At 42.9% G+C, this 27,216-nt stretch overlaps 1 protein-coding gene across 6 annotated transcripts in view; it reads left to right on the top strand.

The window, feature by feature from the left end:
* The window catches only part of CLINT1 (clathrin interactor 1), a 77,171-nt gene extending 52,966 nt beyond the window's left edge, over nucleotides 1-24,205 (top strand). For 3 of the 6 annotated variants that reach the window (XM_084763976.1, XM_084763974.1, XM_084763972.1), the window contains exons 5-12: nucleotides 496-660; nucleotides 3,665-3,842; nucleotides 6,913-7,159; nucleotides 8,119-8,188; nucleotides 16,230-16,304; nucleotides 19,492-19,778; nucleotides 21,201-21,405; nucleotides 22,499-24,205. In XM_084763976.1, the coding sequence (XP_084620102.1) occupies nucleotides 496-660; nucleotides 3,665-3,842; nucleotides 6,913-7,159; nucleotides 8,119-8,188; nucleotides 16,230-16,304; nucleotides 19,492-19,778; nucleotides 21,201-21,405; nucleotides 22,499-22,845 (1,574 nt within the window). In that variant the 3' untranslated portion in view covers nucleotides 22,846-24,205. The remainder of the gene's footprint in view (nucleotides 1-495; nucleotides 661-3,664; nucleotides 3,843-6,912; nucleotides 7,160-8,118; nucleotides 8,189-16,229; nucleotides 16,305-19,491; nucleotides 19,779-21,200; nucleotides 21,406-22,498) is intronic. The other 3 variants (XM_084763973.1, XM_084763977.1, XM_084763975.1) reach the window with 3 other exon arrangements.
* The last annotated feature ends 3,011 nt before the right edge of the window (nucleotides 24,206-27,216 follow it).

The raw sequence follows: 27,216 nt of genomic DNA, 5'->3' as shown, positions 1-27,216 counted from the left end.
CCTCCCACCAGATAGTATTTACTGCGCAGCGAGGCCAGAGTGTGTTCTGAATGTGAAAGCAGCAGAGGCGGTGAGCAGTTAATTTTGGAGCCTGCCTTACTTGTGACTGCTGTAGAATGGCAGGGTTGATCTGCACTAAGCCCTAGTGATTGGTGTTCCCAAACTTGGGGGAATCCAGATACTTGGGGTGCTTTGAGACCATCAGAATGTTAAAAGTGAGTGGTTCATTGTGATTGGTTAAAAGGCAGTAGAAAGCGTGTGCAGCGGCATGCGTTCTGTAGTCAGCGTGTGTAATCCCTTCGATAATAGATCATGGCTTGATCTTGTCTAGTTACTACTGGGTCAAGTTAGAGTTTAATGCCATAATCTGCCTCCTTAAAAACTTTAAACTATGAAAGTATTTTTGTAGGTGTTTTCATTTCTACTCTTTCCTGAAAGAGTTTGGTGCACACTAAGAGGGTTCTTACAGTTGCTTTCTCCTTTACTGTCCTCAAGATGAGCACGGCAAGGATCAAGGTATAAACATTCGGCAGAAAGTAAAGGAGCTGGTCGAGTTTGCACAGGATGATGACAGGCTTCGAGAAGAGCGGAAGAAAGCAAAGAAGAACAAAGACAAGTATGTTGGGGTCTCCTCAGACAGCGTTGGCGGATTCAGATACAGTGAGTATCGGGGCCAGCCGCAGCCACCCGGGCCTCCGCTTGGGTGGATTATAAGAGTCACTGAAATAGCAAAAGACAAAATGCTGGATTTTTTCCAGGAATACACAGAATTCTAAAATATACATAATATCATTTTGACTCCTGCTTGCCCAGACCTTTGAAATCTTTCTATTTCTGTTGTAGATCCAAAAATAGGGTTCTAGCCCCCCATTCTGGCTAGTTAGATGATCAGAGGACAAAGAGGGTGCACACTCTGCTCTTAGGGTTAGGTTCTTACAGAAGGAACCTGTAATAGTTTCCAGCAAGCCAGTTTATCTGTGGTTCCAAACAGGTAAGCTCCTGTAAGTCCATGACGCCTCTGTTCCCTTCCCTGAATGAAGCAACACATAGCCCAGGGAAAGATGGCCGACTGTCACAGCTCTGCCTGTGAGTCTGTTGTTCATGGCACAGTAGAGAGCAGTTCAAAGCCAGATGTGGTAGCGCGGTCACTTGGGAGGCTGGAGCGGCTAGTAAGTTTGAGACGAGTCCTGGCCACACAGCAAGACCCAGCTTCTCTCTCTCTGTTCACCCCACCTCTCCCTGCCAGAAGGCAGCTTGAACTTGACTTGTTTCTAATGTTTATTCTTAATGTAAAAGTTGTACGTTGGGTACTTGAAACACACAAACTAAAAGTTCTTTTTGGTAGTGTGTCTCTTGGGTCTGTCCTATCCTCTGTGAGCTGTGACAGTGCCTGGCCAGTGTATGGATGTGCAGGCCAGCCCTATAGCATTAACGCTCACTAGTGAGCCTCTCTGGTTCCTACACCTGCATCTGACTTACATTTGGATTCTGTTGAGGCTGTAGATGTTTTAATGGATATGGTTTAAAAAGAAAAAGTTCCTACCGCCCAGCGCAGTAATGCACACTAGACGAGGAGGTCTCTAAGCCAGCTCGGTTGACATATGGAGTTCCAAGCCAGCGAGGGAGATGTAGTGACACCTTGTCTCAAAAGAAACAAAACAAAACTGTCATTTTGTGATGGTCTGTAAAATAGCTTCACTCTTTTATTCCTCTGCTTGCCTGCTCTCAGAGAAAATGCTGCATTGAATTAGTATCCACAGTTTCTAACAGCAGCAGACACTCTTTCTTGTGTTATACGTCACATAAAGGCCAGCCCGTGAGTTAATCAAGAGAGTGCCTCTTCTAGTGACCATTTAAGTTTCAGAGTGGCTTCTCTGAGGGATCGTATGTCTAAGTAGCCATTTTGTTCTTTGTCTTTTTCTACATCGCTAAGTTGCTGCTTGCAGCTTTCTTCCTCCCTCCACATGCTTGTGTCCCATTCTGTTACCAGTGCAGCATGTAATTGTGTCTGATGACTTCAGAAAGTAGAGTGGGTTTCCCAATGCAGTCTAACTCGGCTGGCTCAGCTTCTGTGTGAGGGTGGAGTCGAGTAGCCTGTGTTTCCATTAACAATCTTTGTTAGTTTTTTAATGATGATTTTTCAACTTTGAGCAGCTTTGGCTGTTTTCTGTGGTTTCACTTCTGACATAAGATGATGACCTTCATCCATCCATCCATCCATTCTGTAGAATTTGGGTTTGACTGCTGGGCTTCCTGTGACCTGGATCTTCTCTCTGAACTGTGTTCCTGGCTTCTACACATTTAAAACTCCTTAAGCTCTTACTGTAAAGTTTAACCTTGAGGTTCCAGCAGGCAGTTCAGCAAGATATGTTTAAGAACTTTCCCAAAGGCCACCTATGCCGTTACCTATGCCCTGTCAACAGGGCTCACGGTTCCCTTTGGCTGGTTGGTTTCTCGGTGCCCTTTCTTGTCTCTTCCCAGCGCTTTTCAGCCCTCACATGATTTCTCTACATCCTAGTTTTGTTTTTTAAGTAACATTTGGAGATGGAAGTAGGAAGTTTCTGTTTGTGTCCATAAATATACCTCGTCACTGAGCTCCCGACAAGCACCAGCACAGACAGTGGCGCTGGGCTTTTCATTGCCAGTCTTATCTTCCCTCCAGACTCTCGGGATATGTTTCCTAGCACACTCGTAGCTGTGGAGTGTGCAGGTGTGGGGAGTTTGAACCCTTCCATAAAATTACAGAGTTCTTCCCCGTGCCTCAGACTCGATTCTCTTACAGTGTTTGTAGTTTGGTACTAAAAGGGGGATCCTTTCAGCTAATTGGGTCATGGAAGTCAGACTAGAGTCCCTTTAAGGAAGGAAGTTAGTTGTTGCTCAGTCAGTTAGGAAGTCTGTCTCTCCACCCTCCCTCCTTTCCTCCCTCCCCTGTTTTTGAGATGGCAATCTCACTGTTGTATTACACGGATGGCCTTGGACTCTTGGTCTCAAAAAAAATCACGCAGGAGTACTTTAGAGTACAGCTTCTTGCCATCTGCCTTGCTAGCTTTGTATGTGTGCGTTCATTCCTCCAGCCACATTCCTGCTCCCTCTCCCTTCTTCCCGCCCCGCCCTGCCCCACCCCGTCCCACGCCTTTCCTTGCCCTTCTTTGTTTGTTGGAAGCCTATTCTGTTATGCTGGAGCTGGGCTGTTGTAGAGCTTACATTCACTTTGCGTCTGTGTCCTGAATGTGGGGACCACAGGCATGTGCCACAACAGCTAGCTTTACTTTCTAGTTTTTAAAATATTGTTGTTGACTCATATTTTTCTAAAAATGAACCATTGAGACAAGAAATAGAATTCATTAAATGGCTTTGAAAACTCATTCATCTTGTTTGTGGAGTGTGCATTTTGTGTTTCCACTCCTCTAAAACAGCTCGTGTTCAGGGGCCTCATGGCTGCCACTGCCCATCAAGCCTGTAAAGTTTGAAACGCTTTTGAATCTGCATTCCTAACACAGTGATTGGCATGGGCTGTGCCATCCTGTGCTTGCGGAGCACTGAGGCAGATTTCTGTTTCCCTTAAAAATAATGTTTTTATGATAAAGTCTGCAGAAGGAAGAACCTCTGTAGAACCTTCCAAATTTAATATCCTCAGTTGTTTCTTTCTTCATTATTTACACAGATGAAAGATATGATCCTGAGCCCAAATCCAAATGGGATGAAGAGTGGGATAAAAACAAGAGCGCTTTTCCATTCAGTGATAAGTTAGGTGAGCTGAGCGATAAGATCGGAAGCACAATTGACGACACCATCAGCAAGTTTCGGAGGAAAGACCGGGAGGACTCTCCAGAAAGGTGCAGGTCTGCCGCCTTCTCCACCGCTCGCTGAGGGGTGCGGGCTTTATGCAGCTGTTTGGTTTGGTTTAATTTTGAGGTATTGATATTATCTGGAGGTTAGCTTTTTAAAAACATACCTTGCTAAAGGAGTCTTAATGACAAAAAATGTAGTCATAGAGTACAGAAGGTGCTACATACCCTTCTCCTTTCTCCAGCTTTCAAGATAATTGTGTTAATTTGTCACATTTCTTACCTGAAAACCCAGTATTGGTATGCTGTTAGCTACAGTGCAATTTATATTGGAGGTTTCCATGTTGAACGGCTCTGTACAGCTTGGTGAATGTGCAGTATTTTCCAGTAGCATTTCCTGAGTAATGTCACTTCCCTGAAAATGCCCTGTGCACAAAATATAAAAATAAAAAATGTGGAGCCATTCATGATATTAAGTCAGCCATAAGTGCTGTCAGTGTTAACTTCTTCCAGGCTGTCTGTGTCTATGTTGACTCCTTCTCGTTTTTCTTCAGGCATCTCAGTCTTGCCCTGAAGTTTTTTGTCCCCTGTAAAATTTGTAATTGTCATTTTACATTTGCACATGAGATGGTTCCATGGTCTGAAATAATGTCAGGGGAAATGAAGTCTCTTCGCTAAGTATAAGAAAAAGCTAAGGCTGAAATTGAACTGCCTGCAACATTGCATTGCCATCCCTTGCCCGCGTGATCAGAGGGATCCCGTGCAGTTGGCACCTAGAGTTGTAGTGCGGGCCTATGCTTATAAACTTCATTTTCTGACATTGGGCAGTTACGTTTAACTTAACATCAAACAGTAGAAGTGAAAACGGAGGCCCATTCAGACTGTGGACCTGAGTAAAATGAGGTTTTGCTTATTCGAGTTTTCTTTGTTGATAATTGGATTTGATTTTTTTTTTTTTAACTAAAACCCAAATTTTTCCTACCCATAAATTTAAAGTAGTTCAAAATTAGGGTATCATTGAAATGAAGTTCCAATAAAATAGTAATCAGACTTTGAAATCAGTTTCAAAATACCTACTCTCAATGTATTTTCAGTGTCATTCCAGAGTCATTAATCCTCTCGAATGTCCATCTCAAGACTAATAAGGACATGATCTTTGAAGGGACAGTAATGTCAGTACTAGGAGTGTTCCACCAAACGCCTATATGTGTTAACTGTAAACGCTGAAGTTTGAGAGACAGTGTCTAAGCACTCTCCTTCCCTGATAATTTTATAAACAGACTCTTGTGCCTGTGTATAAAAGCTTTTGGCTGACTTGAAAAACCTAGCGGCTGTGGTTGTGTATGTCACTGCTGTTTCTGAAGTGGGCGTGAGTTAGGGTCTTGAGGATGCAGCAGTGTGCAGCCCTCCACTGCTTCTTTCTTCCTTCTGCTCTGCCATCCCTGGGCCTCTTCTCTGCCTTATATTCTGCATTTTATTTTATTCTGTTTTATTTTATTTTATTGCCTCCCTTGTTGGCCTGGGTGGTGCTGATGATGGCTGAGCAGTTGGGTCATTCTGTCTTCTTCCTTGTACTGCCACTGAGGCAGAATGGGTTAAGAGTTTCTACCCTTTGATCCAGATACTTCAAATGAAAGGTCTGGACTGTGTTCCAAATGGCAGTCAGTGATGTGTGCACGCTGCGTTTTAGATGGTTGGTGAGACTCAGAGTTTTATACAGGGTTGCATGAGACTAAGGGCTTTATCCCCAGCCTTCTTGCTGGCCCATGGGCTGTGCCTTTTGGCCCTTAATTTATACAAGTCCCAAACTGACTTGTGTTTCAGTGGAGGTCGCTTTAGATTAGAGTTATATTTCATCAGTAATAGTCATAATTCAGGGGAAAATTCAAGCATTTTGCTCCAGGATATTTATAAATTAACCAGCCTACTCTACAGTTAAGTAATGTAGGTAATAGGACATATTTGAAGTTCTTGTCCGTGGCTCTTTTCCTCCCCTTCTCCCCTTCCTGTTACTCCCCACTTCCTCTCCTCTCCCTCTCTCCTTCCTGCACTCAGACAAAAACTTAGTGACTGGATGTTAGAGATTAGACTTTTCATTCCCTGCCCTGGTTTCCGGCTTCCTGGGAGTTTGCTTTTGTGGAGGCTTTGATTCGTTGACTTGCAGTATTAACATGAGTAAAATAATTGTTTCAGAAATATTTAAATATAGCTAAGTTTCTGGAAAGCTCAGTTGACACTTAGGTCTTGTTTGATGTAACAGAGTAGCAAAATGGAGCACAATTATAAGAAAGATAGCGTCATATTTGTGCTCATTTTAGGTGACACATGACACAACATGCAGTTTTAAGCTGACCATTGAAGTTTTACTGTTTAGCTTTGTTGTTTCCTTTCCTCCGAGGCAGTCTCTGGTAGCTCAGGCTGGCGTCCAGCCCATTGTGTAGCCAAGGGTGACCTTAAGCTGCTGACCTTCCAACCAGGTGTTGGGCTTCCTTGGATTGGTGCATGAGAATCATAACATAGTTCTTTAAATGGAGCTGTAAAAGCTTGGTATGGCATCAGAGCCTCCACCCAGCCTTTGGGTGGATGGAAGCAGAAAGCTCAGAGGGTCAAGGCCATCTTTGGCTGTACGGTGGGATAGAAGCCAGCCAGGGCCACATGACACTCTGTCTTTAAGAAAGTCAGTAATAATGTTAAGGAGAGAGCAGTAACGGAAGTGTAGACTTTGCACAGTTTGCTCAGAGCCAGTGCAGGAGTCCAGCAGCTGGTTCTGACATCACACTGCTATTTTATCTACCAGTAATGCTTAAATCTGTAATGAACACTGAGGTATTTTAGGCCTTTTTTTTTTTTTTTTTTTTTTTTTTTTGCTCAGGCACATTTTTACATGTTCCCTCTCCCCCTTTGTGGGGGTGTTTTAGACTTCACTGGGGAATTTTGCACACTCCCTCTTCCTGACACACACACATCATTATTCAGCAGCCTAAATAATACTGTGTTGATCTAACAGTCCAAGTGTAGAATTTTAGAGTTAGCGCATTTGAAATTCTTTGACTCAAATCACTAAGGACTCCTTCTTACAGTATTCCAAGCCTTATTACGTTGTTTCATTTTTAATATCTTTTAGCGACAGCGATGAGGAAAAGAAAGCAAGAAGAGGCAGATCTCCCAAAGGTGAATTCAAAGATGAAGAGGAAACGGTGACGACTAAGCATATCCACATCACACAGGCCACGGAGACCACCACAACCCGGCACAAGCGCACAGCAAACCCTTCCAAAACTATTGATCTCGGAGCAGCAGCACATTACACAGGGGACAAAGCCAGCCCAGATCAGAACGCTTCAACCCACACGCCTCAGTCAGCAGCAAAGGTGAGGACAACACGGATCTACACGGCATGTTTGCCTTATTCTCGTAAACTGTGTCAGAATTCCTGCCTTAGTGAGCTTCGGCCTTTTAATCAGCCGTATCAGTTATAGGTCATCTGACGTGCTTTACTCAGTCATTAATAACAAGAGATCTCTTTGGAGTAAGAAGCCTTAGCCCAGTGCTGACTGACTGTCTAATGTGCTTTCTTGTGATGTACAAATGGCACTCACTCACAGGGAAGGTTGTGAATCCCAGTGTAGCCCGTCTGCCCCTTCTCACAGCACCAGCATCACTAATCTTGACCACATTCACTAGGGAAACCTTGGACATATTTGAAAGTTTGAAGAAAGGATAAAGAGCAGGCTGACGCTGAAACGTGGTTCATGTGAAGTACAGTGTTTTCCAGATTGAAATAGTGTGAAGAGAAGTGAGTTGGAAGAAAATTCAGATGTTAGAACTTGGTTTGGTCATGCATGCCTATAATTCCAGCACTTGAGAAACTAAGGCAGTGGGAGTGAGTTCAAGACCACCCTGGGCTACATAGCAAGATGATGTTTGCAGATGCTAAAGAAACGATGCACTGCTTTTGCTGGCCCCTGTCAGGCAGCTCACAGCCACCTATAACTACTCCACCTCCTGGAGATCTGATGCCCTTTTCTGAACTCCGTGCCGCCTGCTCTCGTGTGTATATAGACAAACACACATATATGTTTCCTTAGTAAAATTTTATAAGACTGGGAAGAAAAGCATATTTAGGGGGGAAAAGACTTAACTGTTCTGATGTCATGGTGCTTATTATACAGACAGTGATTTGATGCTTGCCCCTCTCTATGAGGATTCAAGGCCGGTTACTTCTTTTAGAAATCTGAAGAGCCTTGTTTAGATGATTACAGGATTTCGGTCAGACTTGGGGGTTGACACTGGAGGTCTGTAAGCTTGCTCACTGTTCCCACTGTTTCAGCCATCAGTGCCGAGCAGCAAGTCATCGGGGGACCTTGTTGACCTGTTTGATGGCAGCAGCCAGTCAACAGGTAAGCTTGACAACAACAGCTTCTCTCCAGAAACTGTGGGTTCTGCTGTTTTCTTAATGCTATATGAAAGATGGGGGGAAAATTCTGGCCAGGTGTGGTAGGACGGACCTTTAATCCCAGCACTTGGGAGGCAAAGGCAGTCGGATCTCAGCGAGGCCAGCCTGGTCTACAGAGTGGGGTACTTACTAGGATAGCCAGGACTATGTAGAAAGATCCTGTCTCTAAATGAACAACTACTAGGCCTGGTGATGCAGGCCTGTGATCACTGACACTCAGGAGGCTGAGGCAGGAAAGGCCAGCCTGGGCAACCTAAAGAGACCTTGCCTCGAAATGGAACTTAGAAAAGGGTCTGGGGCTAGAGCTCATTAGCAGAGCACTTGCCAAGCATTTGTGTGACTCTTGACTCTCCCATCCTGCCAAGATACTTACTGCTTTTGCTCATGTGAAATTAAGAGCATCCACTGCTGCTTGGAGAGGCTTACTTAAAAACAGGGAAAATGCTGTAACTTGGTAGCCCCTTTCCATAAGCTCTTTGGTGCCTGTGGCCTTTGTATGTCTGTAGGGTTACCATTGCTATTTTTATCTTTCATGCATACACCCATTTCTCCAGAGCTGTCTTTGAAAAGCATCTCACTCAGTTTTACACCTCTTTCTGACCTGTAGGCCCTGGGGGAGAAAATGTTTGTGGTAGTTACCAAATATCAGTGAATGGTAACTCTCCCCAGATCAGTGGCACGTGCTGTAGCTCAGAGGGCTTCTTCTCCATACTGCTTCCGTCTTCAGAGTTTAATATACTTACGGAATTTTCCACAAGGATTTTGTAGGCTTTGTTGTTTGTATGTTTAAGCTCTTAAGATAAATTTTACAGACATGAAGAATTATATTAAAATTAATATTTTAAAATTTCCTTTTATAAAAAAAGATGTGTTACTCTACACATTTTTGTGACTTTGCCTAAACCTTCACTGTGGTTGTCAGAGCACATACGCCTATGTTTACTACCTTCTTTTTCATCTGTCAGTGAGCATTTGCTGAGCATTTGCTGGTCAATGCTTACAGTGAAAGCTTGGGTTCTTGGAAAAGTCAAGTAGAGGAAGTAATCATTAGTCACAGGGCAGTAATTGACTGTAACTACCTAGTTATAAACGTGCTGGGTGCTTTGGAGGAAAGGAGACATCCATGAATATGTATGTAACTCCCCATCGAGTATACTGTAAGAAGACTGCGGCCAGGGTGGGATGCGCATGCCTGTAATTACACTTCCTGGCAGGCAGAGTTGAGAGGGTCACCTGGCCTGAGGAGTTCCAGAGCAACCTGGGTAACGCACCCAGAGCTGTCAGGAGAGAGAGAGAAGGGGAGAGCATCCCACTGAACAGTGGACCACGCCTTTCTCATGCATGAGACTAAGGATTTCGTCCTTGTGACCTCCAATGTGTCCTAGATTTTTGTTGTTGTTGTTTTTTGTTTTTTGTTTTTCGAGGCAGGGTTTTTCTGTGTAGCCTTTGCTATCCTAGACTCACTTTGTGGATCAGGCTCGCCTCGAACTCACAACAGTCCATCTGCCTCCCAAGTGCTGGGATTAAAGGCATGCGCCACCACACCCAGCCCACATGTGCTAGTTTTTGAGTAACTCCTAATAACTTGTTTTCAAGTAAATTGATAACGTAGTATAGCACTTGATGATTATAGTCTTAATAAAAGTACTGTACTCCAATAAAAACAGCTCAAGAGCTGTTTAAAGATAATTTTTCTAAGGCTGTTTAGAGGTCATTACATTAAAGTGTAGATCAGCAGGATTGGGAAGGAATGTGTGAAGAGCATCTGTTTTCTAAGTTGTGTGCAGTAATTCTCAGTTGTTTTCAAACTTGCCTGTTTGCGTTAAGTGTAGGTCCGTGATATAAATTTCTTTTCACTGATAGATTAGTATGTGTGACTAATAGAGAGCCAGCAGTTATTTTCTCTTCTTTCTTGCCTGCTGTCATAAAATTACTGGCCTAGGAATAAACTTGCAAGACATCTGGCTTGACCCAGTTCTGAGATCCTTCAGTTCCTTACTCATCTCTTCTGTAACTGTCCTAAAATTGCTAGTAACTTGGTGAAACTGCAGTGCACACAGTGGCAAACAACTGCCTTAGTTGTTTAACAACCGATGTGCTATTTTTGTGTGTTTGGGATTTGAACTATAGCATGAACTGGTAGTTAGCATACAGCTATCAAATGTACACAGAGTGTCATAGAATATCAATTATTTTGGACTTCCTGGCATGAAATATTAAAAGGTCCCTTTTGTGCATCTGTGGAGCACTTGAAGAATTACATATTAGGAGGGTCAGCTACCTGGATGTGACTGTCTTTCTTGGTGACCCCAAGATTACTTTGAGCATAAAGAAACCTCTGAGTAGTTTTTCTTCTCTGGTGTAAATGGTAGACTGACTAATTATATGCAAATAGCAGTTAATATTAATATAATAACTGAGGCAGATTTTAAATGAAATCTGGAAGGTCTGTTGCCAATAAAATTTATCTTAATATTATTTTTAAAGCAACTGAACATGGTTTGACATCAGAATTACTTTTTAATAATTGCATTTGAAATAGGAAATTTAACTATAGATCTTACATGAAGTTCTGCCACAGAAGGAAGTTAGATTTAAATATCAGGGTCTGCCAGATGTCCCATATTTATCACAGGACTGCTGTTCCAGCACTACACCAGAGACAGAGAGTGAGCAGGTGCGTGAGCGCCTTCCATCAGATGAGCATCTCCATCAGCCACACTCACGGTCTGTGTCCTTGTTCCTGCCTCATGTGTGTGTGTGTTTACATCTTGATTGTAGCATTTTACAGGATATCTGCTAAAATCACTGAAGACTATCTGACCAAATATAAAAGTGCACATGTGAAACCTAGGCTGTGCATCAGCTTGTTAGTGAGACTGTTTTGATAACTGCCCTGTTATCTTCCATTCCAGTCTCCTAAGGTGATGTTTCAGTGCCTCCTAAATCTAAGGGAGCATTTTCCTCTGTCAGTGCTAGAAAAATAGGGAGTAAAATTAGAAACTAAGCCAACTAAAAATAGAATGCTGAAAACCATCCTACTTCTCCTTTAGTATGAGTCCACCCTGTAGAAATTTAGGTCTTAACTTACTGTTCCATAAGATATATGTCTCTTGAGTGAAAGTGGAGATTGAAATGTCACCAGTACAACTAGAAAAACTGTGTTAACAGGTCTTAGTATATTCCAGATTCCTTTTTTCAAGTTAAAAACTTGCTCCTTTCCAGGGGCCAGAAAGATGGCTCAGTGGTTAAAGAGCACTGGCTGCTCTTCTGGAGGTTCTGAGTTCAATTCTCAGCAACCACCTGGTGGCTCCCAACCATCTATAATGAGATCTGGTGCCCTCTTCTGGCGTGCAGGTGTACATGCAGGCAGAACACTGTACATAATAAATAAATGTTTTTTAAAAAGTTAAGAGCACTGTCTGCTCTTCCGCATGTCCAGAGTTCAATTCCCAGCAACCACATGGTGGCTCTCGACCATCTGTAATGAGATCCACTGCTTTCTTGTGGCGGGCAGGCACACATGTGGGCAGAATACTGTATAAATAATAATTAAATCTTAAACCAAACCAAACCAAACCAATTTGCACACCCCCTTTTTTTCCCCCCAAGATAGGGTTTCTCTGTGTAACCTGGGCTGTCCTGGAACTTACTCTGTAGACTAGGCTGACCTCAAACTCAGAGATCTGCCTGCCTCTGCCTCCTGAGGATTATGGGCATGTGATGTGTACCTGGCTTAAAAACAGTTTTTAAGAACTGAAAACGTGCCAAGTCCAAATTTTTCATTACCATTTGAACTTAACTGCTTTTTACATGGATTGGAAGTGGAGGGCAGCCTCCGTACCTCAGCTTGTATTTGGGTGGACATTGTCTTTGAGCTCAGTTTCCTGAAAGTTATCAATAGTGTATTTTTCCCTGATGACGACAGTGACAATTACAGTTATGCTCACTTTTTAAGTGTGGAGAACAACTGATTTGTCCCAAATTAAGTATACAAAGGGAACTATTAAAATTTTTGGTGAATATTATTTGTAAAATGCTTTTAAGATGAGACTTTGCCATGTAGCCCAGACTGGCAGCATGCCTGCTCCTGCTACCTTGGCCTCCCAGCCGCTCAGATGACAGGTGTGCCTTCAGTGAGATGGACTTTAGTAGTTGTTGTATGGCAAAGCTGTGCAGCTTTTGGTTGAGGGCAGCTTTTCTTCTGGCCTTTCCTTCCACTTGTCTAGCAGCACTTGCTGTGATTTACACCACTGTCTATGAAGTTACTTTATCAAATGTTCTTTGTTTTCTGTACTCCAGGTGTCTTAGCTTGAGATTTTCTAAACTCTTCTGTGTTGCAAATGAAGTATACTCGTGCGTGCTGCTATCTGAGGAGTATAGTATCCTTATTGGAATCTCGGATGAGGAGAGAATCACATTTTGTTTTCAGTACTGGGTTTGAACATGCTGTATCACACAGGCCAGTTGTGACTTTGCCTGTTAGTGGTCTGGGCTCTTATTTCCCTAGTGAAAGTATTCATTCCTTCTGATTATTTAAAAATTAGTCACTTTCTTTATATGTGTTAGAACTCTTCACTATTTAATGCATTGAATTAAATTCTTTATTCGGGTTTTTCATTGTAGCTTATGCACTGTCTGACTCTGTTTTTCTTGTTCCTGTTATTGCTCTGGGAAATTCACATTCCCAGCTGGTGGCTGTAAATAACCTTGCTGCCCTGGAGAGGCAGGTGGATTTGGTCCATTTATAATGACAGCTCTTGAGTGGGGATCTGCAAGAATGGCAGCAGCACCTTCCTTGTGTTGCACTCTTTGATGGTCTTCTCTGTGTTTCCTTAGAGGTGACACTGGGAGGAGCTGGAGCATAGGCGCTTGTATTGAGTTAGAGCATCACCGTGCTTGTCCCTCCGAGGGGAACTTGCCTCTTTACAACTGATTTTAAAACACTTCTTACATTTAAAGATGTTTTTGTGGTGCATCAGAGAACTCCATGCCAGAGAGCATATGTGTCCATTTTCAGTGCCCTTTCTCAAGTGGTGTAGAAACTGGGCACGTGGCGCGTGAGTGGGTGGAGGCCGGTGGGCAGACTCCTGCGACATTGCTGCGGACTTAGTTTTCCTGTGGGTGGGAGACAGGATAGAGCAGATACACCTGAAAAACCATATTCAGGAAAAGCTTTTTCTTTTTCTTTTTTTTTTAAAGAATTTTTTAAAATTTATTATTATGTATACAGTGCTCTGCTTGCACATACACCTGCAGGCCAGAAGAGGGCACCAGATCTCATTATAGATGGTTGTGAGCGACCACGTGGTTCCTGGGACCTGAACTCAGGACCTCTGGAAGAGCAGTCAGTGCTTTTAACCTCTGAGCCATCTCTCCAGCCCCAGGAAAAGCTTCTTACAATCTGCCCTTAGCTGCTTTTTTCCACAGCATGAATTTTCTTTGTAACTTAGACTAGTTCAGATTTAAAGCTCTGTCCTTGGCTCAGCATAAAACAACTCACTGTTGTTTGGTTGCTGCTTGTATGAAGCAACTTTAATGTTTTGAAATCCTTTACTGTTAATAGAAATGTATCATGCTGTTAGCAGTATACTTTGAGCAAAATGTTTAACATAAAGGAACAGAGAAAACCAGCATAAATATTAAGTATCAACTATTCGCAACATTCATTTTCCTGCTTTTCTTAATATCTGTCTGTCTGTAGTATGCACATTTAGCTTACTGCTCTTCATGTTCACGGCGTTTTATTTTGTTCACTATACCTGTAAGAAAGAAGGAAATCACTTTGATACTGTCCTTTGAATGAATTTTTAAATAGCCACATGAGCTGTCATTCGTGTTGGTAGGAGTGCAGAGCGCCTGGTTGGTGTAGCTGGCTGCCTGGAGGGTGTGTGTGTGAGTGCTGTGGTGCAGTGTGGGGAGGGAGGAGGACTTAGCTGTTCCTGCTGGTAGTTGACTCTAGCAAATGTGCATTAAAAGGAAAGAGCAGCACACACATATCAGAAGCGGACTCTTCTTCCCTGTGCTGTGCTGCCCATCCAGGAGGGGTTGAGGGGTCTACTTTAATTAACCCAGCTGAGTGTGGCAGATGGGGTAGAATGTCTCGCAGCGATAAAACAATTCAGAAATGGCACCAGATGTTGGAAGCTGTCCCTGGTGGTGTTTGAGTGCCGCCCAGATGTCGCAGTCCCACCTGGCTAGTTTCTGAGCACTGCAGGCTAAGCAGCTGTGATGGAACCAGGGTACCGTTCACATAACACTAACAGCGCTCTAATTGGGCTGCTGCTCTAGGCTCCTAGGGTTCTGACTCGGAAGAGCTGAGATTTTTAAGGACAAAGATAAAGCTAACAGCTTCAAATTTTAGATCTTTGGCTTTGTTTTATAATTGACATAGAAGAAAACAGAACACTAACGTTTAAAATGTTGTTGCTCATATTGTTGATAAAAGTAAATCTCTTAACTTCTGTAGTGGTTACAAGCACAAGCTGTGTACAGGAGATTGACCCAGTGGCTGGGATTTTTGCCTTTTTAAAAATAGCAATTTAGCAGTAGTAACAAGGGCTGACAGGATAGTTCAGATTACACAAAGCCTGATGACCTGAGTTTGTGCCTGGATCCTGACCTGAGGCCTTCTCATGTGTGCCATAGCATGAGTACATGGAACACACACACACACACAAATAATGGATAAGTAAATAGATCGTAACAAAAACCTGATTTTTTTCTTCATATGCTAAAAAAATATTTGATCTTTTATGAAGTGAACAGGAGGGAAAAGCCCCCACCTACCAGCCAGTATCGGAACACCAAGTGTTCTCCATTGTCTGTTTAAGTTGGGTTTACGCAAACCAACTTTAAGTTTTTCCCAAATTTTTGTTTTTAAAACATTGAAATATGGGGGCAGGAGAGATGATTGAGTGGTTAAGAACATACTGCTCGCCGGACATGGTGCGTGCACCTTTAATCTTAGCACTCAGGGGGTAGAGGCAGGCAGATCGATGTGAGTTCAAGGTCTACAAAGCAAATCCAGGACAGTCAAGGTTACATAGAGAAACTGTATCTTGAAAATAACAAGAAAGAAAGAAAGAAAGAACGAACGAACATAGTGCTCTTGCAGAAGACCCAAATTCAGTTCCCAGTGCCCACATCACAACCTCCTGCTAGTCCAGTTCCAAAGAGATCTAATGCCCTCTTCTGACCCCCTTGGGCACCTGTAAGTATGTGGCATATACTCAACACACACACATGTACATAAATAAAAATAAATATTTTTTTTAACTTTGAAATGTATAGGACACACCTTACCTCGCTGCTCTGTGTGTGTGTTTCTGTCTGTTTGGTTCTTTGATTCATAGTTTATTCTGTACCATTTGTGAAAAGGATATACAGTTAATTATTTTTCTGATGTTAACTCTGACATGGAATTTTCATTCTTTGGTGGTGGTTAAATGCATAAAAATACATCAGTTAGGAAAAATGTAAAATACAGTGTACAGACTTTGGATCTGGTTAGTTACAGTATGTGATTTCATTCGTGTGTGTGTGTGTGTGTGTGTGTGTGTGTGTGTGTGTGTGTGTTAGATTTTCTTTTCTTTTTGAGACAGGGTTTCTCCGTGTGCCTTGGCTGTCCTAGACTACTTTGTAGACCAGGGTGGCCTGGAATTCACAGCAATCCACCTGCCTCTGTCTCCTAAGTGCTGGAATTAAAGGTGTGTACCACCACGCCCAGCTATATATTAGAACTTTTTAAGAATTGGGGAAAATGCCAAAAAGTCTGAGCGTCCAAGAACCATGGCAGGGAGAACTGTAGGTGAGCCGGTCAGTGTCTAGGATGGGTATGGGCCTCTCTGTTGCGGGTTTTGTGTGTCACTTGCAAAGGATTCCTGAAATTGCTTAGAATTGTTCCACAGAAGAATTCCTGAAATTGCTTAGAATTATTCCGCAGGTCAAGCAGCTTAAACCACGTCTCCACTCTTGCCTTCTAGGAGGATCAGCTGACTTATTTGGAGGATTTGCTGACTTTGGCTCAGCTGCTGCATCAGGCAGTTTCCCTTCCCAAGGTAAGAATGATTTGTGAAAAGCTATCAGAAAAGTTGACACACACAGAGCCACTAATGAGCTATTTTAATCCTTGTGGTGTATATTATCCCTAATTCCCATACAGTCTATCCACAGATATTTATTGGGCCAGTGTCTTGTATAACTTAGTTGTGTATTACTCACACTAGGCCATCAAAACTACTCATAGTCACCACATTCGTGTTTGGTCTTGTGAGGAGGAGTGTAAGGACACGAGTCTTACTCCAGGGCAAAAGTACAGTAATTCATGTTTGCCTCAGTTGACTTGATTTTCCAGGAATGAAAATGGACAGCTATCTCAAAACTAAGGATGAACACCACCTGCCATGGTTCCTCGTATAGATAGTTCTATCTTTAGAGATACATTGTCTTTTTCCTGCAGATTGGGAAGGGATAGTGCTATTTTTTTTTTTTTCATAGAATCTGGGTGGCCCACAGTGTGAGAGACCACTTAAAAAGTAGCTATAAGAGTCAGAAATGTCACCAGCATAGTAACTCAGCTATAATGGCAGCACTCGGTGAGGCAGAGGCACGCAGATCTCTGTGAGTTCGAGGGCAGCCTGGTCTACAAAGTGAGTCCAGGACAGGGAAACCCTGTCTTGGTAAAACGGAACAAAAATAAACAAACAAACATGGGGCTGGGACAAAATGTTAAATAACTGAGTTAGTGTTACTCTTGAGTTCACATAGACTCTGTTGCTGTTAAAATAACCTGGATTGAATTTTATTTATTTATTTTTTCCTGTTGGTTTTTATGACACTAAACATTTTTTTTAAAGATTTATTTATTATTATGTATACAGTGCTCTGCCTGCATGTACATTTACAGGCCAGAGAAGGCATCAGATCACATTTTAGATGGTTGTGAGCCACCATGTAGTGGCTGGGAATTGAACTCAGGACCTCTGGAAGAGCAGTCAGTGCTCTTAACCACTGAGCCATCTCTCCAGCCCTTGGATTGAATTTTATATTGACTAATATCAAATCAGAGAGTTGGGGGGGAAATGCTTAGCTTTCATCCTGGGAGTGCAGCACCTTCCCAGGGCTGGTACCTTACAGTGTGCACATCAGCATGGAAGGTACCCTAGTCATACAGGGTAACCCTTGATGATGGTGTGTGTATGAAGTTGCCTAGTATGCAAATAACTTGAATATGTTAGTGCAGCCTTCTCATACATCTCCATCCATATACATGTGATTAATGCGGTCTGATCACCGCCCACAGGTGCTGAACGCACAACAATGATTAATCATTTCTGAACAGTGTCTGTCCACTAGAAGTCCTGTCCTTGCATCGTCAGTCTTCTCAGTACTGAGTTATCAGATGGGGCAACGCACTTTGCCCCAGTTCCTCTCATGCTCAGCTTAATGGATCCTGCAAATGGGAAATCGGGGTAAAGTTTGTGGTCATTCAGCTGCCTTACTAAATGGGCTTAAAACATCTAAGGTCAAGAACTAACTGTAAATTGGTTGCACAGTGTCTTGTAAACAGTAACAGCAGGTTTCCGTAAAACCCTGGTTAAAGATGTAGCCCACTCTTAGACAAAATGGTGCAGAGCTTGAGTGTCAGCATCAGGAGGGTGCTGCGTAGTGCTACATTAATAGAGGAGTCCTATCTTCAAGACATCACGCGGCTGCTCTCTTCTGACACCTAGCATTGTAAGATGATGTTGCTGTGGTGGTTTCCTTTCAGGCTAGACATGTATGGCCAAACTGTGAGGTCCGTGGAGCTGTGTGCTTGCACTTCCAGAGGACAGTCCTAAATGGCCGTTTCTTCCCTTTCTCTTCTGCCACACACCCTATTCATGCATTTGTCCCTTCCTAAAGGAAAGGTTTATTTACTTGGAGTCATGTGTAGCCTAGTCAAAGTAATGTTTAAATATGGCTTGCCTGTATAATCGGTGTACGTAAGACACAATGTTCTATATGCAGCCTTTTCAGAAGCCAGACACAACATTCTGTGTAGTGAACTCATTTGGGCTGTCCAAGTTAATCCAGTGTAATAATATCAAGCCTCAGATAGTGCCAAATATGCCATCACCCCATCTTTACAGTGTAGATTTAAAAGTTGAGCCTAGAGGAGCTAGCGATTAGCTCAAGCGTGACTTTTTAATAGTATGTCTCTGGAATGCGTGAGCTCATAGTGGTTACTTTTTTTAAAAAAATACTAGCTTGAAATGTTAGCTTTCCATCACTGTAAGAGGACTCTGCCTTGGAAAAAACTTATTTGGCTCACAGCTTCAGAGGCTCCATGGTCAGCTGGTCCCTGCTTGTGGGCCTATGGTAGAAAGGCTGCTGTCCTTAGAGTGGAAGCAGAGAGGTTGCTAGGAGGTTGGACAAAATACGCCATTCAGAGGCACAGCCCTCTTCCAGCCATGCCCCGCCTCCTAACGCCTGCTCTGTATGAGCTCATCACTAGGCTGGCCCACGGATGCACTTAGCACAGTCATCATCCAGTCACCCCTCAGTGCCAGACTGCAGACCAAGCCCCATCAGCTCGCATTTTAGATTCAACTGACATGAGTCCCCCTTGCTGTTACTGAAGTACACTGAGCAGGCAGCACACTGAGGATTGCTCTTGGTGTAGCCCATGTGTCGTCAGTGGGAACAAGAGCAGAGTGAGAACTCCTAACAGAAATTTATTGAATGCCCATACTTTGTTTTACTAGCTTTTTATTCTCTATGATTTCTGTTTTGTTCTTAATGAATTTTATATCATGAACTTGGGATTTTGGCAATTATGTGGGTGTAAATTACAGCTGGATTTCTCTTTGAACCTTCTAAATGATGAACAAAAATGAGGCTCTCTGATTGTACCTCCTTGTTCCCAGCTAGAAGTTAGCCAGTATAGAATTTCCTCCTTTTCTGAGCTCCGTGTGTTTAACTGAGGCAGACTTGGTTGAGTTGTCTCATGGTGCATTGTGTGTATCGTGCACAGACTGCCAAGAGGTCAGTCAGTTTTACTTTGAGAGTTCTCTTTTCTTGGCCACCTTGTTATGACTCTTGTAATATTCATGAGGGTGGATAGTGTCCAGATGGAGCTGGGGCCTGTAGATGCTAACCTGCCTGGACTCCCATCCACTCCAATTAGTTGCAGTTGGTAGAGCTTACATTTGCTCTGGGCACTTGAGAGCATTCTTACCCTTGCCTTTTCTGTCTTGGTAACAGCAACAAGTGGGAATGGAGACTTTGGTGACTGGAGTGCCTTCAACCAAGCCCCATCAGGCCCTGTCGCGTCTGGTGGTGAGCTCTTCAGCAGTGCCCCACAGCCTGCAGTAGAACTCATCAGCACCTCACAGCCAGTCCTAGCCCCACCTCCTGCTGCCTCAAACTCTTCAGACCTGTTTGATCTTATGGGCTCATCCCAGGCAACCATGACGTCTTCCCAGAGTATGAATTTCTCTCTGATGAGCACCAACACTGTGGGGCTTGGGTTGCCAATGTCAAGATCACAGGTAAGTTGTCTACTTTCCTTGGGAATTGTTACTTACACCTGCTAAGATGTCTAATGGAGTGATGGGTTAGCATAAGGACACTGCACACACACACACACACACACACACACACACACACACACACACACACACACATGTACACACACGTACACACTTACACTGTGGACCTAAACACCATTAGGTGGCACGTGACTGACTGCAACAAAGGTGAGAGACCCCGCCTGTTTTATAGGTTGTGCTCATCATCCACTGTGTCTTTTGATAGAATTGTGTGTTCTAGAGGACAAGTCTGTCTTGCCCACTTAAAGTCCCTAAAATGACAAGCCTGGTGCCTGGCACAGAGATATGCTGAAATCTGGTGGGTCACAACCAATTAGTATTCAGGAATTTTTTTTTTTAAGTGGGGAGAATAACTACATTGTTTGACTTGTGGAAAATAGTCGATAAATTCTGGCTTTATCTTTAACAAAGTATCAACTGCACATCATTGCTGTAAAACATCATTGTGTTAGTGGTGAATGTTAGCCCTGTTCTGAGCCTGTGGGTCACCTTTATTTTCATAAAGGAAAATGAGTGAGAGTGTTTAAATTCACACGTAGGAGGTAAATACAAACTGTATAACAGTAGGTTAGAATTTGAACAGAGTTGGAAAAGCTTCTGAGTTGTACCTGGAGCTTGCTAGTTTGGACTGAGTTTCTGATGTGTTTCTGATGCTAATCACTCGGTTTAATGTGTAGATCCTGGTTTTGGGGGTATTGGGATGAAGGAAGGGAAGAAAGAAGCAGAAAAATGACTGAAAGGCCAGCGGCTTTCTTTCAGTCACTGTGTCCTTCCCTGGGCCCTTGGCGTTGGTAGAGTTTTCATTTTTCTTCTTCCATTCCTTTCCTCTAAGTATCCTTAGTAGCCACCGTGCATCTCTGCTTCTTTCTCCTGAGTTTCTCCTTTGTCAGTCTGTGCGTGTTTCCAGTGCCACTGGTGGTGCTCACTTGAGGCAGTAGAGACACAGAGCCAGGAAACGTAGACTTGGCCACTTGATGGCTTGGGCTTTATAACATGAGCAGACAGCCCTGCATTCTGGTTTGCAAGGATAAATTTTCCCCTGTCCACCACCTTCATACATAGGTGTTACCCATTGGTGTGTATTCAATAAATCTGCTTTCCTGGGACCTCGGGGAATTTATATTATATTAATGTCAAGTTGGGTATTGTGCTGGCCATTTTTCAAAGATAGTGGCTTTACAGGGCTGGGCATTGGCTTTCGGATAACACTCAAAGGCTTCAGAGGACCCCATTTAAGAAGTGTCTCAGCATTGAAGTCATTGGTATAAGGCACCCATGGTTGTGTGATACCCTGTGGTAAAGTTGTTGTCAGATAACTGAGCAGCCGGTGCTTGGTTCCTAGAGCATCCTTTTCTTTTCCAGCCTCTGCAGAACGTTAGTGCAGTGCTGCAGAAGCCTAACCCTCTCTATAATCAGAATGCAGATATGGTCCAGAAGTCGGCCAGCAAAACCCTGCCGTCTACTTGGTCTGACCCCAGTGTCAACATCAGCCTAGACAACTTACTACCTGGTATGCAGCCTTCCAAGCCCCAGCAGCCATCGCTTAACACAATGATGCAACAACAGAGTAAGTCACCTCACATGCCTCCATCTGTCTTTCATATCTTGTTCCCTAACTGCATGACTTCTTCAAGCATTAAAATAAAAACATGACGTACACTGGGGATGGGTTTGGGTCTATGTGAAGATAACTGTATTCACTTAAGGTCTCCATGCTTAGCCTTCACTTGGTACGCTTTCCACTGGCACCCTGACTATACTGTGCTTCTGCTGTGATACACGACTTAGGAATTTTAAGGCCCTGATCACTGAAATAAAAATACTTCCGAGTGCAGTGCAGGTCTGTGCTTCCAGCACTTCTGAGGCTCATGAGTTCAAGGACAGCTGAACTGCATGGCAAGACTGTTAATAGCGCAGGCAGTGAGATGTAGGCCAGTGCTGTGGCTCTTGCCTGCCGTGCCTACAGCGGTGGCCTCTCCACAGTGCTCTGAAACGGAGAGTGTTCTTCAGAGTTACTGTTCTACTGTTTTTGCAAACTACGATGAAGAAACAAAACTACCTGACCTCCTCAGCTCAGGGCCCCTGTCTCTTGGCTGCTGTCTTCTCTCAGCGAGCTGAGTGGCAGGCGGGTGTCTATACTGTTTTGTTTCTTGCTGGCCTCATTTAACAACATTAATAGGAGGGGTTTTTTCCCTTATGTTTTGAATATGGTCACAAAAATGATTTTTAGATTTTCCCTTATACCAATGCACAACTTTTCTGGCTAGTCATTTAAATTATTTTCAGATTTTTAAACTATAAATAGAATTAAATTTGTATGCTTTATGCATATCTGCGTTTTCCTCCATAAAACATTCTGAGTCAAAGAATACATACAAACTTTTTTTAAGGCTTTTGGTACATCCTGACTTTTGACAGTGATAAGGGGTAGGATTCAGCAGTGGATTTTGTGGGGATCTTTTGGGTCTTGTTTCCCATTCTTACTGTTTCTCTACATCTCTAGGGGACTGAGGCCAACATCCACTGAATTATTTGTTGAGTATAACCAGGGTAAATTAATTGATTTCCTTTATTGGATTTAGAAGAATTGACAGTCAGGAAAGCATGTCTTATTTTTGTGCACATTTATTAAAGTCATGTTCTCTCCTTTCTTCTGGTAGATATGCAACAGCCTCTGAATGTGATGACTCAAAGCTTTGGAGCTGTGAACCTCAGTTCTCCACCAAACATGCTTCCTGTCCGGCCACAAACCAACCCTCTGATGGGGGGAGCCATGTCTATGAACATGCCTGGTGTGATGTCGGGCACCATGGGCATGGCCCCTCTGGGAAACACCCCAGTGATGAGCCAGAGCATGGTGGGCATGAACATGAACATGGGGATGTCAGCCGCAGGGATGGGCTTGACAGGCACGATGGGAGTGGGCGTGCCCAGCGTGGCCATGCCTTCTGGACCTGTGCAACCCAAGCAAGATGCCTTTGCAAACTTTGCCAACTTTAGCAAATAAAAGATTGTAAGGAAGCAAATGGAAGAGGCGTCTGTAGCTGCGAATAGGTGACGATGCTGGGATGGAAAATGCTAAGCAGTTCCCTTTTCTTTTAGCAGTTAATTAAATAACCCTCATAAAGAACCAAAAAGGCTGATTTTTTAAAGTGAAATGTCTGGTGTTTCAGAAGCAATGCAAGAGCACTTCACACAAGGCAGTCAGGACCATTTTCCAGTGAAGATGTGCTCCTTAAAGGGTGAGGAGACCGTGACAGCCTTTCTGAGTCGGAGTCTGTGGGAGGACTGGCACCGGGCTGAGTACATGCGCTTCACTCTCTAACTTTATACTTTTCTTTCCCTGAGGAACTTGATTTTTCTGTCCCTCAATCGCCTTGTCATGATTGGGTCTGTTCCTTACTACCACTCTCGAGTCCATATATGAAATCATTAAAGTTGGATGATCAGTTTTTTATAAAAATATATATTTTTGTCCAAAAAAAAAAAAAGGCATACATATGTGATTATGGCTAAATCAAAGGTAACTGGATATATATACTTCTGCCAAGGTTCCAGCTGCACTGCTAATGTTACCACCTGAGTTTTCGTGGAGTTGAACCCTCTTTCCACAGTGGGCAACAGCTGTGAGACTGCCCGTGTCTCCTACTATGGTTCCCTGTGCAGACCTGGGGAAACTGTTTCTTTTTCAGGACTGCTCTGTGGTTTCCTTTAAAAGACAGAAGGAAGACCTCTCGTGTGTTGTTTGTTTGTAGCGGTTGTTCATTGCACTTCGCAGTGACTGACTTGGCAAAGCTGCTCTCCGTGCGTATCCTTGTAGCCATCATTCAAGTCAGAAACAGTCAAAAGAGAAAAATATTTATTTTTATCTTTTTTGGTGTCTTTTCAAAAAATTGAAAGGTAAAAATGCATTAAAACCTTAAGTTAAGTATAAATGTTAGGACTCAGCAATGTTCACGTTTAGCTTTTATATGGTATTTGTTTGGTTTGGGTTTTGAGTGTGTATAATACGGCATTAGCAATATGGTTCCAATAGAAGTTCGCTATATATTATTAAAGGAGACCTGTAGCAGTCAGAGATTTTATTGATTTAATGACAAATAAAGGAAATTAATTAAAAATGTTTTTTTTTCCTGCTGTGATTCTGCATTACGCTCACATGAAAATCATGATGCTAGAGTTTGGAATGCAAAATTAAATGTTTCAACCTCAAGCTGGGAATATTTTTTAAAATAAATACTATAAGTATCAAATTATTACCTCCCCACTTTATGTTGAAAATTTTTTTATTCAATTGATACAACTTTGTTTCCATTGTATTCATGATGTTCTGTTATATACGACATTAAAACGTTCATTAAAATCAACGTGGAACCGCCTCTTCTCTCACTCCGCTAGACGCGAGACCATTTGGGGAAAAATAATTATAATTTGGGCAAAGTAATTTTTATAAATAATTTAAAATTATTTAATGACTTCTCTATTCTTTCCTACAGGCTGTACTGCCAGGAATTAAACATGAAGCAGCAGAGACACCCGCCCCGCTCTGCTCTCGCTAATGTCCCATCTACAACATTTCTAATTAGGCAGAAATCCATGTACTTCAGCTAAGTGGGAAGGAAAAGTGATTCATTTGCTGAATAAGAGATGAGAGAGGGTGTAATTAGCTGACTGTGGTTTTTAATCTTTCAACAATTCTGTGTGTTTAAATTAGTTTCAAAGAATAGGAGCTTTCAGATGCTGTTACTTCAGAGCGATCCTGCCAACCTCATCCGCAGTGGGGCAGGCCGTCCTCATTCACGCTTGAACCCTGTGATCTTAGTTTATTTTTAATTGAGAAGTATGTCTTCACCTTCTCAAATATATATAGTTTTTAAAGTAAGTAAATATTTTATACCTGAATGTGTTTTGGCTGCTATTGTTGGGTTTGGATTTTTCTTTTTTCTTTGGTGTTTTTTTTTTTGTTTGTTTTTGTTTTTCGAGACAGGGTTTCTCTGTGTAGCCTTGGCTGTCCTAGACTCACTTTGTAGACCAGGCTGGCCTCGAACTCACAGTGATCCACCTGCCTCTGCCTCCCGAGTGCTGGGATTAAAGGCGTGGGCCAGAAAAAGCCCAGGTTTGGGTTTTTCTGATGGTGTTTACCTACACTTGTGCTGTGGCATGCATACATGTGCATATGCCCACACCCATATAGTCATGGAATAAACACATTTTTTTGAGAGTCATGATGCTCTTTGCTGCACTTCATTCAGCTTCCCTTTGTTGTTTAGACCTCTGAATTGGGGCTAGAGAGATGATGGCTCAGCAGTCAAAGAGTTTCATCTGCTTTCGCAGTGGTGTTGAATAGGATTCCTAGCATTCTGCCAGCTCATGGCCACCTGCAACTCCAGTTCCAAGGCATCTGACGCCCTCTTCCAGCCTCCACAGGTACAGACAGACACACACCCATAAACACAGTAAAAACTTCTAAATTACTTTGGTGCTATTAGTTTGGAGGTAGTCACAAGAATTGGGCCCTGCAAATAGCTTACATTTGGAAGTAGAAGTTGGTACTTTGCTTCTGCCTCAAATATCCATAAAATAGTAGATTTTGTTGGTGTCTTTCCATGCATTCTGGTCCTCATACTGTCTATGATGATCAGTTATACTACAGATTTGTAGCTAAGATAATGAGAAGTAAAGCAAAGTTTGTATTGGACACATTAAATGGATTTCAGAAACTAGGTTTTTGTTTCAGCCCTCCTGGGTGGCAACATGGTGATGCAGGCAGAGACCCATTTGCTCAGAGCTGGATCGGATGGGCAAAGCCATAATCCTGGGTTACAGGAGGATGGCACAAACCTATAATTCCAGAGTCAGGAGAGTCCATATTAAAATGCAGCAGAAATTGGATAGTGGACTAAGTTCCAGTAGTTAAGTTTTTCCCATGATATTTTTACCTTTTTAGTTATTAAAAATTTAAACAGCTGGGCTGGAGAGATGGCTCAGAGGTTAAGAGCACTGGTTGCTCTTCCATAGAGTCCTGAGTTCAATTCCCAGCAACCACATAGTGGCTCATGCCTATCTATTAAGAGATCTGGTAACCTCTTCTGGCCTGCAGGTGTACAGGCAGGCAGAACACTATGTATATAATAAATAAATCTTTAAAAAATCTTAAAAAAAAAAGTTTAAAAATCTTTGAAAAGCCAAGCTCTAGGAAATAAGACTGCTGTGTGGTTAGAGCCTTCCAAACAGAGCACCCACTGTTTCTTAAGTGTGTTTGTTCAGATTTCACATGTGCTTTCTGCTTGCCCTACCTCTAGTTGCATGCTTTTAATTGCAATAGAAACCTGGCTGTGAGACCACCAGGGGACATGTGGGCAGGGGTTCACGGTGATAAAGGGAGGTCAAGGTGCTGTTACTTGATAACCAAAACAGGCAGATACAGAAACAGAAACAGGCCCATAGTAACTAGGAAACCATCTGAGAAGGAAAGCTGTACCAGAGGGGTTGGCCCTGGAGCCTGAGAAGATGCCAGATGGAGAAGCAAGAACCAGTGTGGACAGAGCCCAGTGGAAGAGGAGAAGAATAGAAAGGTAAGGACCAGTTTAGCAAGTATTCCCACCTTAAAAGTCCCTCACAGAGGACTATCAACCTGGAATATTTTTTAAAAGATTTGTTTAATTATATGTATGAGTGTTCTGTCTTCCTGTCTGTCTCCATGGCAGAAGAGGCCATCAGATTCCATATAGATGGTTGTGAGCCACCATATGGTTGCTGGGGGATCTCGTGCTCTCGACCACTGCACCATCTCTCCAGCCCCCCAACCTAGAATATTATGAAGCACCCCATCCTGACCTTTCTCTCATTCCAATCATACTGTCGCTCTGGTTGACAATGGGCTGGGCACGGAGCTCAGTGGTAGAGTGCTTGCCTAATGCACAAAACCCTGGTCCGCATAAACCAAGAGGGTGGTGCACACTGGTGGCTCTGCATGAGGGGAACCATTGAGAGTCATCCTTGGCTACATACAAGTTCAAAGCCAGCTTGGAGTAAACACATGAGGCCACCTTAAAAAGGGAAAGAAGGCTCACTTTACTTGCTTTTAAAGGACTAGCACTGGAAAATTGTATGGTATACTTTGATATTTGCTGTTAAAAAACAAATCCAGTGACAGTTAATTGTTACGAACGACGAGGACTACTTGCATCTAAGGGGCCACTGTTAAAGCCAGTTGAGTATTTCAAATGATAACATTCATTTGTTTATTACAGTCAAATAGTGTGTGCACAGCCATTTCTTCTCTGATTTGCACAACAGCCCCAAGCAAAGAAGGCAGGAAAGATAGTTATTATCTCTTCCTTACAGAGGAGAGAACAGAGTTTGAGAGACAAGTCTT

Source organism: Acomys minous, assembly GCF_964271855.1.
Source record: "Acomys minous genome assembly, chromosome: 16".
Taxonomy (NCBI): domain Eukaryota; kingdom Metazoa; phylum Chordata; class Mammalia; order Rodentia; family Muridae; genus Acomys; species Acomys minous.
This window is presented reverse-complemented; position numbering and strand designations above follow the sequence as displayed.